The sequence below is a fragment of the Prionailurus viverrinus genome, chromosome A1 (assembly GCF_022837055.1).
Source record: "Prionailurus viverrinus isolate Anna chromosome A1, UM_Priviv_1.0, whole genome shotgun sequence".
In the NCBI taxonomy this organism is placed as follows: Eukaryota; Metazoa; Chordata; class Mammalia; order Carnivora; family Felidae; genus Prionailurus; species Prionailurus viverrinus.
In genome coordinates this window covers 234,943,833-234,956,458 of record NC_062561.1, presented here as the reverse complement: position 1 = coordinate 234,956,458, position 12,626 = coordinate 234,943,833, and the positions used below count along the sequence as shown (strand labels likewise).

Here is a 12,626-nt window from a genome sequence, read left to right as displayed (position 1 = left end):
TGCGCGGGGAGGGAGGCCACGCCCCGCATCCGGAGCGCTGTGACTGGCACAGTTCCTTCCCGAGCTCATTGGTCCCCGGCGCTGACAAGAGTGCGCAGGCGCCCGCTCTCCCCGTGGGTCTCCGGCCGGTCACCCTTAGGTGAGCGCCTGGCGGTGGCTGTTTCCTAAGTGAGCAACCCGTCCTGCTCGAGCCTGGGGGACGCGCCCCAGGGTGGGCAAGGGCAGCGGCTTCTGCGCCCCCACGTCCCTCCCCCGGCCGGGCTGGGCGCTCGCGGGTCGGTCAGGAGCTCGGCCCCGCAGGGCAGAGAGCGGAAGGCGGGCTGCCCGGAGGCCGGTGCTCGGGGGACTGCGGCCGCCTTCCGGGAGCCGGCCCCACGTGGCGGCGTTGACCCACGGCGTGGGTCCCTCCCGTGGGCGTCTCTGTTCTCTAGGCTGGGGGCGAGGGGACTCGAGAATGTTTGGAGCACAGCCCCGGGCGGCAGGCGGGGTCTGGCTCCCTTGCTGCTGCTGCGCCTGTGGTTGCCGGGGATCCGCCTCTGAGAAACGCGGGGCCGCGGCACCTGCTTTATAAGTGTTGGTGAACCCGAGAGGTTCATCCCCTGCAGCGCCTGGGGCTGTGCCTGGCGCCTAGGAAGTGCTCGAGGGCCCAAGCTATAGTGATAAGCGGTGACAATTTCCATCTCTCTCGCTGCATTCCCACAATTCTCACCGAGTCCAAATGTGTATTATCCTTACAGTACTTATGCGTTCATTCGTTCAATGTATCGAGCACCTGCTCTGTACCAGGCTATGTTCCCTATGGACATTCCATGATTCTAAACAGCCCACGATTCTAGACATGTTATCTAACCCAATTCTTTTCATGTCTTTCGTGGCTTAATTTATCCTTGGATGTAACTGGTCAGAGGAGCATAAACCTGCTGATGGTTCATTCTGGAAGAGCCAAGATTTGATTTGGTGACATCTGTCCCCACAAGTTAACAATTCCCCAGTTTTAGATACTGGATGAGCCTGTGAGTGTTCCTTATTGTACTCTTGGTTTCCTTTTCCAGGAAAACATATAAACTAGCTTGAGTGGATTGGAAATATTTTCTCTTTGTACATATGTAAGTGTATCTACCTGTGCACCCACATATGTTTGATATTGAATTAAACCATAAAGCAGAGTATGTAGATTAACTTCAGTACTTTGATCAGTTTATTCGGCATTAGGATCATGTAGGAACAGAATCCTCAACTTTCATTGGAATTTTATTTTTAATTTTTTTTTAACGTTTGTTTATTTTTGAGAGAGCACGGCAGAGACAGAGAGGGAGACAGAATCTGAAACGGGGGCTCCAGGCTCCGAGCCATCAGCACAGAGCCCAACCTTGGGCACGGTGAGATCGTGACCTGAGCTGAAGTCAGATACTTAACCGACTGAGCCACCTAGGCGACCCTTTACATTTTTTTTAAATAAAAATATCTAAGACTTAGTGAACAGTGCCGTGTCTCAGCTGTTGTTCACGTCTTTGCAGCTAGCACGTCTTTGTCAGGTGGGTACAATTGTCCCCATTGTAAGGGTGAGGGAGCTGAGGCACAGATCAGTTGAAAAGCTTGCCTGAAGTTCTCTCTTTTTGAATGATGGACCCTGGATTCAAGCCCAAGTAGCCTGACCCCAGAAACTGATTTCCGAGCCTTGAACTTCAAGCTTTACTCGTGGTTAAATGAATTCTCTCTTTTTAAGACTCACTGAGTTAATGCTAACAGATCTAGAGAAATCTCTTTCGTATGTGTGGATATTGGTGGAGACTTAAAAAAAGATTGTGAGGGAGAATTAATGCCTGTGGTGTACTACTTAATTAAAAAGAAAATCCCCTTTTTTTGTTTTTGTTCTTTTTTTTTTCAGTGTAATTGTTACAGGTGAAGCATATGCCTCAAAGTGATGAGGAGGTTTTTGCTGCTCTATGCTACGCAGCAGGGACAAGCAAAAGCCATAGCAGAGGAGATCTGTGAAAAAGCATTTGTGCATGGATTTTCTGCAGATCTTCACTGTATCAGTGAGTCAGATAAGGTAAGTGGTTACTCATGTGGTTTTTATCCTGTGTTTTGTGCCTGCAGTATTTTGGTTGGGAGGGAATGTTAAACAGCAAAGCAAGGTGCTGAATGCCAACATAATCCTTTTCTCCCCCACCACATTCAGAAATTTATTTTATCAACTGTGTTGTAAGATTTCTGCCATTTTTTTTAAGCATATAAGTGTATGTTTGAATTAGACTAAACTGTCCCCCAAATCGAAGCAAGTAACTATTAACCGTAAGCAGAAGTCGTAATGCTTGCCTTGGTTTTCTTGGTTCTTGGGGTGGCTTTGCCAACAAATGAGACGTGTTTGCGTGCACGTGTGTGCTTTCCAACTCACAAATCCCATGTCTCAAAATAAAGACTTGGCATTCATGTCAGAGTTCCTGCAAATGAAGGGCCATGGAATTTTTTTCAAGTTTATTTATTTTTGGGAAAGAGCAAGTCATGGGCTCATGCACAAAGCCAGTGGCGGTGGGGAGGTGTGTGGAGCGGGGGAGGGCAGAGAGAGAGACACACACACACAGAATCCGAAGCAGCTCCAGGCTTCGAGCTGTCAGCGCAGAGCCTCTGCGGGACTCGAACTCACTAACAGCGAGATCGTGACCTGAGCTGAAGTTGGATGCTCAACCGACTGAGCCGCCCAGGCGCCCCAAGGACCATGTAATTGTTCTGTGGAATAAAATTTAAAGCCGAAGTGGAAGGATCTAGAGAAGATTTGGCTTCTTTAGGTCAAGGACTGCTTATTTTTACGTTCAGTGTCTGCAGAAGTTCATACTTTAGGTTATGTGAGATCATAACACACGTATATTCTTCTCTCAGTTTGTGGGATTGAGTCCTGCAGTTTTACTGTTTTATACAGTCCGGTTCATAGCAACTAACAGCTTTTTATACCAGCACAAGATGATGTACCAGCCACTCATGAGTCAAATTTAGTTTAGTATTTTAAAAGTTACCCTGCCGGTACACTCAAGTTCATAAGCTCCTCTGTCCTTTCCCACATCTCTGGTTCAGAAGACTAGACTGTCGGCAGCACACTTGAATTATAAACTCTGCTCATAGGAGAGCCACCTGGTTCCTTCGTGTGTGAGGGCCAAGGTGAGCCAGCAGGGAGCATCCTAGAGGACACCGCCAATCAGCAGGTTCTGTAATCCTGTGGTTACTTCAGAGTTGGCGTAGCGGATGCCACATGATAGAATAGGAACAAAAACAGAGTTGTCCGCACCGTGTAACTGGCCCGGATTTGGCCCCTAGGGTCGCCTCACCACCCAAATCAGCGGCTACTTGAAAATTCGGTGAGTGTTTTAGTGCCTTGTTAGTCACGTGTGCGGTCCCAGCTGATTGACTTCTCCAGCTGTTCCCGATCCAAGTTCAAACAGATAGCTTTCTACTTCCTAGGTCGAGGTCGTCCTTTTCAAGGTGGAGTTACTTTAACAGACTGTAGAAGTTTAATACACAATTTGCGCCGCGTCCTGTAAGCATTGAATCACCTGGAAAAACGTTAGCTCAGATCCTTGTGTCCGCCTGAGAAATAAGTGAATTCCTCAGAGGCAGCTTGGATCCGCATGCTCAGTAGAGCTCTGGAGTCATGATAGAGATGGTGAAGTGCTCTTCTTGGAATATTTAAATTTAGGTGAGAATTAGGATGAAGAAACCTGATCTGTAAGACACGGAAACGCGGACGATCTCGGCTTACCACTGACACTATCCCCAGCCCCCCCGGAGCCCTGAGGGAGTGAGGGCTTAGCCAGGCTCCCTGGTGTCTGAGGAGTGGGATGTGCACCTTCCCAGAGTGACCATGCTCCGCACCCTCTCTGCCGTTAAACAACGTGCAGTACAGGTGACCGGTTCAGGATAGAGACTAAGCCGGTTGCGTGGCCGACGCGTTAAGTCGAAACTGCATACGGCTGTAGATCCCTGACGTGCCTGCTTGTCTTCTAGTACGATCTGAAAACCGAAACGGCGCCTCTCGTCGTCGTCGTTTCTACGACGGGCACGGGAGACCCACCCGACACCGCTCGCAAGTTTGTCAAGAAAATCCAGGACAAGGCGCTGCCAGTGGATTTCTTTGCTCACCTGCGGTATGGATTACTGGGTACGGACTGTATTTTGGTTCTGACTCTCCTCAGTTATTACAGGTTTGATTTCTGGTATCTGAATGTATCCTTCAAAACCGTGGTGTGTAGCTGTAGAGGTCTTGTTTTTGTTTGTTATTTATAGAAATGTGTAAAACACGTAAGTGTAAATACCGTGCTGTGTTCTGCAAATGAGTCCCCTGGCTTCACCCCACAGCAGCGCCTCTCTGGGGCCAGGGGACATTTTCTGACTATCAGCGGCTAGTCTCCATCCCAAACTTGGTTAAAAATAAAAGGAATCCCTGAAGGAGCAACTTTAAATGCTGTTTTATTGTTTTTTGTGTGTTTTTTTGTTTTTTTTTTAAACAGGCTCCCAGGTCGATCTGATTTCCCTAGGAGTCACTCCCCTAGTATGATTTCTAATCTCGGCCACATATTAGGACCAGCCAGGGGAGTTTTCCTTGAAATCTGTTACCCAGGCGCATCTCCGGTGACTCTAACTTAATTGCTTGGAGGTGGGGCCCTGGCATCAGTGGTTTTTAAAAGCTCCCAGGTGATTCTAATATGTATCCCAGGTTGGGAAACACTGGCATCTAAGTTTCTGTGAAGTACAGGCTAAAAAGCTAAGATAAAGGATCAGAAAGACCAGCTCAGCAAGATAGGACACCAGAGAGAGAATTCAGAGCCCATATTCCTGGCTTGTGATCTGTATTGTTCTTTGAATGCTCTTTGAGAATTATTTTGGGGAAGGTGTCTGGTAAGGATGGATTATGCTAAGTGACTGATCAGAAATTTGAGGTTATGACGCTGACTAGGTTCTGTCTTAACAGAACTTATTCGAATAAGAGGGTGGTTTAGAGTACTTACATGTTTTTATTCAAGTTTTCCTGATTTCTTTTCAAGAATGAACATGTGTTGCTTTAAAAAAATTCCTTAAAAAAAAGTATAGACTGAAGCCCATCCCAACCTTTCCGGTCATTCTTAGTCCGTTTATGCCCCCCTCCCTCCAAAAGCTCCCCATGTTCTTGTTGGGAAGGTACATGGAGATGATTAAGTGAGAAATTGACCATTTTAATTTTAAATTTTTAACCAAGTATGAAAATGTTAGTCCATTTTCTTACCAGGAGACACAGAAGCAGTTCCTAATTCACCTCACACAGAAACATGGCAAGTGATTATATATTACTTGTCTCTGCTCTAGATTAGGGGTCAGTAAAATCAGTAAAGGACCAGCTGCTAAATATTTTGGGCTTTGTGGACCATGTGTTCTTTATAACAACTACTTCCCTCTGCTGTTGTGGCTTGATAGCTGCCATGAACACTACGTGCACAGATGGACTTGGCTGTGTTCCAGCACTTTATGTGAAGAAAGACAGCGAACGGTATTTATTTGGCCCACAGGCTGCAGTTTGCAGACCTCTCACTAGATCAGAAAAGTCTGCAAAGACAGATGTTATGGTTTGTTTTTTAACGTATCTAATTCTCGTTTTAAGGTTTCCTTCCACATTAAAATTTTTTTTTTTAATGTTTATTTTTGAGAGAGACAGAGAGCAGGGGAGGGACAGAGAGGGAGGGAGACACAGAATCCAAAGTAGGCTCCAGGCTCTGAGCTGTCAACATGGAGCCTGACCCTGGGCTCGAACCCATGAATCATGAGATCGTGACTAGAGCCAAAGTCGGACACTCAACCGGCTGAGCCACCCAGGCGCCCCTAAGGTTTCCACATTTTTACAGATTCGCGTAAACAAACGTGAACATATTTTTGTTAACGGTGGCCAAGAAGTACTTGTTTGTGTTTCGATGCATCTGATACTTTAACATGGTAAGATAGAAGACGATCGTTTGCATGCTTAGTATTACTCAAGGAAAACCTCAGAAAACGTGAAGCTATATGTTATGTATTCGTTAATCAGCATGTAGAATGTTGTTTTAGATACTCTATGTATCTGTTCTATGTACCTTCTTTAAATCTTACGGTGCACTAACAACCCATTTGGGCTCCTAGGGCTGGGCGATTCAGAATACACATACTTCTGTAATGGCGGGAAAATCATCGATAAGCGACTTCAGGAACTCGGTGCCCAGCATTTCTACGCCACTGGACACGCAGATGACTGCGTGGGGTAAGGACAGGCTGTGCGGTTTCCACTCAGCCCCTGCTGGTACTTGATGAAAGTCTGTGAGGTTCTAAAATGTGATGACTTTTGATTTAGCACTGAAGCTTTTTTTTGAAAGTGACATTTTCATTTCCTTAGCTTTTTTAGCTCTAGGGCCAGAGATCAGCCGGAGCTTGATGTACGTATTCTGTTGACTTTAAGTGCCTCACCCATCTCAGTAGCTGCTACCGGAAGAAATTTGAAAAACCGCCCCAGTACCGTTATCTTTATCTTGAAGCGTGTAGGTCTTTGTGAAAGTCCACATTTTCTTTAGGAACTTCGATAGCACGTGCGCTTGCTTCTCTGCCGCGCGCACAGGGGTGACTGCGTGCAGGTCCTCACGTGGAGGGCGCCCGGCAGGCCACGCGTCACCAGCAGAGAACACAGACCAGAGGCCTTCCCGGCACTCTGGGTGCCTAGGCTCTCTCCCTCGCCATCTTAATGGCCATTTGCCACCATGCCAGCCAGAAATAGAATTCCTGCTTCCATTAGATTATTCTCGTTTTTACAGTTCAGTATTTCACTGCATGTGCGGCCTCTCAAATCCTCTTTGTGTGTCTGTTCAAAGGTCTTCTAGATGTCGTGCTCCGCCTTAGTTTATCACTTAGCCTTTGGCCGTTTTAGCCAGATTACAGCATACCCGCTTGCTTTTTCCTACTCGGGGCGTGTATTAAATTCATACTCACTTGATTTTTCTGTATGAATAATGACAGAGTCAGCAAATGTCTTGCTTTTCTGCATAGCGCCACCTCACACGAGTGTGGGTCCACGTAACCCACCCTTCGGGTCCGCTCCCTCCATCATTTCCTGCAGCTGCGATGCTGTGGACGCTTCCAGATCTCAGCACACACATTCTTAGTTGTGACAGAGCTCGACCGTGTTGCCTTGTGTCTTCACCTTTTAGTTTTGTTCCTTTATATTGATTTTTTTTTTTTGGTGGGTTTTTTGTCAGAATCCTGTTACCTCCCATTGTTTGTCTCATAAGAGCCGTTTACTTGCTAACTTCTTCTAGAACCCATTGGGCCTTTCCCTGAGCCCATATTTTACGTCTTGTCAGGGGCATTGTTTCCCTGTGCATTTACTGGATGGAGTGTTAAAATTCTTGGGGCGCCTGGGTGGCTTGGTCGGTTGAGCGTCCGACTTCGGCTCAGGTCATGATCTCACGGTCCATGAGTTCGAGCCCTGCGTCGGGCTCCGTGCTGACCACTCAGAGCCTGGAGCCTGTTTCAGATTCTGTGTCTCCCTCTCTCTCTGCCCCTCCCCTGTTCATGCTCTGTCTCTCTCTGTCTCAAAAATAAATAAACGTTAAAAAAAAAAAAATTAAAATTCTTAAGTGTATTAACCTGCATCTCTGAAAGTTTAAAAACCTAACCACCTTACTTGAACTTACCCTCGTCTAAAATTGTTTTCAAGAAGATATCCTGGATTAGTGTACCCGGCACCACATTGATGGGTTCAGGATGCAGCGTGGGGTCCAAATCCCTGCGTCCAGATCCAGAACTATCCACCGCCTCTAGTGACCGTGAAACTTTGGTCGCGTTACTTCCCCCTCTCGTGCTACCATCTCTCCCTGTGTGAACTAGAGAATAATAGTGTGTGTTGTGGAGAGTTTTGGGGAGGACTGGATGAACTGACACAGGCTGTCCTCTTAGAAGAATGTCTGCCACGTAGTCAGTATTCCACGGACATTAGCTCTCCCGCGACAGTGTCATCGTCTCGATATCTCTGAGCCTTGAGAATGGCATGTTCGATGGAGCGGCTGTCGTGGAACTCAGGGTTTTGGGTACTTGCTTTGCCAAAGGCTCGGAGGGGTGGATGTGGAGCGTGGAACCAAATTTTGAGCTGTGAGCACCTAGTGAATCTAATGAGCTTATAGCCAGAGTCCTGTGAAGACAGAGGCCTGGAATGTGCCTTCTCCTGTCATTTAACTTTATGAATTAGAATTTAATTGATGTGTCCTTTGAGTTGTGACTAAAAATGAGAAGGAGGTTATTTCCAAGGTTCCGATCCACAAGTTTCTCAGTTCAGGAAATATAGGAGATGTTACTGTGGGCCTACCCTACTTTGTTTATTGGCAAATACACTACCACATTTTAAGACCTACCTATGATTCATTCAACTTTCCTAAAGGATTATTAGTTTTTTCCTTTATGTTCAGACTTGCTGCAGATTTTATCAAAAATATCCAGAACCGGTTGAAGATTTGAACTATTTATACTTAGTCAAAATAGCATTAATCTGGAGTGATTTCGTGGTGATATTCTAATCTCTAGGGGGAAAAAAAGGTCAGTAAATTAGGTGAAAAAGTGAAGTTGCATTTGAGCTATGTAATTGTCATGTGATATTAGAGTGCACTTGGATTTGGGGGGAGTTCTGTTAGCCTCGGAATTTAGCATGCCTGTTTAAAATCACAGCTGCTTAAAATAAAGATCGCCAACTATATTTTAGAAAGTTAAGAGCAATCCCATTCCTCTTATCTATTACTAAAATGGCTTCATTTCCGTTCTGACATTGTTTGTGGCTGAAGTGCCGACGAACACAAAATAGTGTTTTTAACTCGATCTCAAGTGTATTTTGTATTCCGAATCATTGTTATGTCTAGTGTGTTTGACCGCTTCATAGTGCTCAGCCAAATAGACTGCCGTTGCCCTAGTATTGCACATTTAAGTGGAGAACTTAGGCCTTTTTGTATTTTTTCCTTTTTTGTTGCTACAATCCAGTTTAGAACTTGTGGTTGAGCCCTGGATTGACGGACTCTGGGCTGCCCTCACGAAGCATTTTACGTCCACTAGAGGAAAAGAGGAGATAAACGGAGCTCTCCAGATAGCATCGACTGCCTCCCAGAGGATGGATCCTGTGAAACCAGAATTATTGCACATTGAATCACGAGTTGAACTTCTGAGATTAGCCGACTCAGGCAGAAGGGATTCTGAGGTTCAGGAACAGAATGCAGTGAACAGAGATCAATCGAGTGCTCTGATAGCAGAGTCTGAGCCCTCACTCACCCACTCGGTTCCCCCACTGTCACAGGCCTCTCTGAACATCCCTGCCCTTCCACCAGAATATTTGCAGGTGCATCTGCACGAGCTTCTCGGCCAGGTAAGTGGCTTTACTTTATTCCTCGTGCTGTAGAATGTTAACTCACCAGGGGGTTGGTTTTGTTGTTGTTACATGAGAGGGCAGCAAACTGGTCCACCACCTACCCCGGAGATAAAGCTTTGTTGGAACACGGGCCTGCCCGTCCATTCCCACGTGGTCTGCGGCCGCTTCTGTGCTACAGGGTTACGTGGTTACCGAGGCCTGCGAAGCCCGGCCCCTTTCTGGGAAAGTTTGTGTGTTGCAGAAGCGTTTGTGTTATTACATTACCTCTGTGGTTGAAGCAGCAAATGGTTAAGAGCTCGGTTTCTCTGTTATTTTGGAGAATTCTTTGTTGCGGGTACTCAGGAAGTTACCTTAGCAGCTAAACTTAAAGCACTTCTTTATAGTAAAATCTCATTTCCAGCATGGCTTTTTGGTGTCTTGGGATGCTCCGTTTTGGGGATTAATTTTCTTGGCAACATCTTATAAACTTGTTTTCGCCTGTATTAAGTCACTTTCTTTTGTCAAGTGTATTTTTTGTACCAATAAGGAAGTGAGTTTAAAGTAGTCTGTAAATCTGGGGGCACCTGGGTGGCTCGGTCAGTTGGGCGTCTGACTTTTGATTTCTGCACAGGTCTTGATCTCATGGTTTGCGAGATCGAGCCCCACATGGGGCTCTGTGCTGAGAGCGTGGAGCCTGCTTGGGATTCTCTATCTCCCTCTCTCTCTCTCTCTCTGCTCCTCCCCTGCTTATGCACACATGCTCCCTTGCTCCATCTCTCAGTATAAATAAATGAACTTAAAAAAAGTCTGTACATTTTGAGCATTAAGTTGGATAATATCTCATTTCTCGTCACTACTCTTCGGACATGCCTGGTACACATCTCCGTTGAAAGCCAGTCTTTTGGGGCAGAGCCACACTCTGTCTTTAGAGTGGCTGACTGTGGAGTTTGTGCCGGCTTTCTCATGAAAACCACACCCTCATGCAGCCATCCTGATTTCTTGTTTCTTGATTTTTTATTTCAATTTTTTTGGGGGGTGGGAGGGGAGAGCATGCGTGGGGCAGAGAGGCAGAGGGAGAGGGAGAGAAAAAGATCTTAAGTTGGCTCCACACCCAGTGCAGACCCAGACACAGGGCTCAGGACTTGATCTCATGACCCTGAGATCGTGGCCTGAGCTTAAATCAAGTCGGACACTTAACCAACAGCCACCCAGGCGCCCCTCGATTCCTTATTTTTAATGAAGCAATTTAAATACGACTTTCTGGTATATTAGAACTGTTTTCTGACACCTGATATGATGGTGGTTTTTTAACGTTTATAGCATCTCTCTGAAGCATCCAGATAAACAAGTCTTCATACATAAACAACTATCGGGTATCATTCCGCTTGATTATGGCGTGAATTGTTGACGGAGGTGATGACAGTAGGTACACGTTTGTCAGGTCTGGGAACCGACACGAGCGCCTCTAACGAACCTGGCGCACAAGCGGGTCCAGGGCCCCTGTTGCACGCTGTGGGGACGGATGCACGTGGCAGAGGCGTGTGTGAACGTGATTGCCTGACCGGGCGCTTGAGGAGGATCTAAGGAGGTGTCTGTTACAGGAAGTGTCATTAAATAAGCGTCAGTTGCTGGGAGTGTGGTTGAAAGGCTTAAAATCTCAACCGGTTAAGGGATATTTGTGTACATTGCCCAAAGGATATGCTTAGAGGATAAGGGCTTGGACAGAGATTTATTTTAGGCCATCCTCTTGGGGTCGTCACGTTAGGGAAGGGGAGAGGAGGGGAGGAGCCCTGGGAGAGCGGCCAGTCCCGCTCCACAGCACCTGTGTCCTTCCTGGGAGCTCTTGGGCTGTGGGGCCTCTGGGCTGCGGGACCGGCCGTGGGACCCCTTAGCCCCCGTCACTCGGACCCCGCACGGCTGCTACCTGGTGTGTCGTCTGGTGTTGGGGTCGGAGCGGCCATCCTAGGATCCCAGGTGTGGAAGGTGCAGGCCTGCCCTAGGCTGTCCCGCTTCTCCCAGGTGAGGTGACGGACAGGACTCATCGGTGCGTCCTCTGCCGGGAGGTGCAGGCCTGCCCCAGGCTGTCGGGCTCCCGGAGGTTGTACCGAGAGCGCTGGCCCCTCGGTCTGCACGGGGCGTGGGTCTTCCCGGGGATGCCCGCACACCAGCCACGTGTCCCCCGTTGGGTCCGATGGGCACCGTGGCACTGACGGGCTCGTGTGCCGTGCTGCAAGTCCAGATGTCCCGCCTTGAGCCAGATTGCCGTAACAGCCGGCCGGAGCATTGCCACAGTCTGTTCTGCGTGGAAGCGTGTGGTCGTCTTTAGGGAGAGACGTGGAGAAGAGCAGACTGGCTAAGTCTGTGTCCACGCGCCATGCGCCTGAGGCCGCGTGGATCTGATCTCTCAGGGGAAGCCATCCTGCGCGGAGGCCGAGCTGGGGCTTCCCGCTTGTTTGTGTTTCTTGTGGTTCCTCGTCGTCCTCCCCGAGGGTCCGCCTGGTCGTTGCAGGGCCAGGTTGGCGAAGTGGATGGAGACCGTCCCCTGGTCCTGTTGACTTTTAGGGATGGTGTCTGTGCCTGCAGTTCCTCTCAGGATGCTGGATGTTTCCCTTTGTACCTCGTGGGGGGAGAAGGCCACGTCAAACTCACAGGCTTCCTCGTGGCCTTCCCACCAGATAGCCCTGAGCCCCCCAGGGTGGGATGCCCTAGTGGGGGCATGGGCGTGGCTTGCAGGGCAGAGGACTCACGCAGCAGGGAGTTCTTGCTCTCTGTAGGAAGAAGTAGCCACTTCTGCAGACTCAGGTTCAAGGGAATCTAGGGATTCAAGATTTTGAGGCCTCACGTCCCCCTGTCAGCTGCCAGGAGGCCATTCTTTCCCTATCAGAGACAGGCCTCAGCCTTCTGTCCCGAGGCAAGAGACAGCAGCTTCTTTGGATGCCGTGGAGGATGTTCTCTGGCTTCCACGTTTAGTTTTTAAGTATTTTCTCAGCTTTTGCGTTTTTTTCCAGAGGTGTCAATGAAGTTTAGTAAAACCCACAACTCGACTGGCCGTATCAGTGCTATTTCCCCCTAGATCTCCAGCACCAGCTACTGTCCAGTGCGTTCCCTTTCATGGTGCGCCCTCCCACTTAGCTCCCGCCTTGCCGCCTTGTGCTCTGTCTCCCCTCTGCCACCGGTGTCGCGTGCTGTTGTCAGCCAGGTGGGTGATCCAGCTCCAAACTCCCGTTTTAGCATCTTGAAGCCACTCTAGCACCGG

General features: G+C 48.1%; 1 protein-coding gene across 2 annotated transcripts in view; it reads left to right on the top strand.

The window, feature by feature from the left end:
- The first annotated feature begins 80 nt into the window (after positions 1 to 80).
- The window catches only part of MTRR (5-methyltetrahydrofolate-homocysteine methyltransferase reductase), a 32,556-nt gene continuing 20,010 nt past the window's right edge, over positions 81 to 12,626 (top strand). Inside the window, exons 1-5 of one of the 2 annotated variants that reach the window (XM_047862746.1) lie at positions 81 to 139; positions 1,889 to 2,053; positions 4,000 to 4,153; positions 6,139 to 6,256; positions 9,010 to 9,388. In XM_047862746.1, coding sequence (XP_047718702.1) covers positions 1,925 to 2,053; positions 4,000 to 4,153; positions 6,139 to 6,256; positions 9,010 to 9,388 — 780 coding nt within the window. In that variant the 5' untranslated portion in view covers positions 81 to 139; positions 1,889 to 1,924. Of the gene's footprint in view, positions 140 to 1,888; positions 2,054 to 3,999; positions 4,154 to 6,138; positions 6,257 to 9,009; positions 9,389 to 12,626 lie in introns of those variants that run through there. The other variant, XM_047862756.1, reaches the window with a different exon arrangement.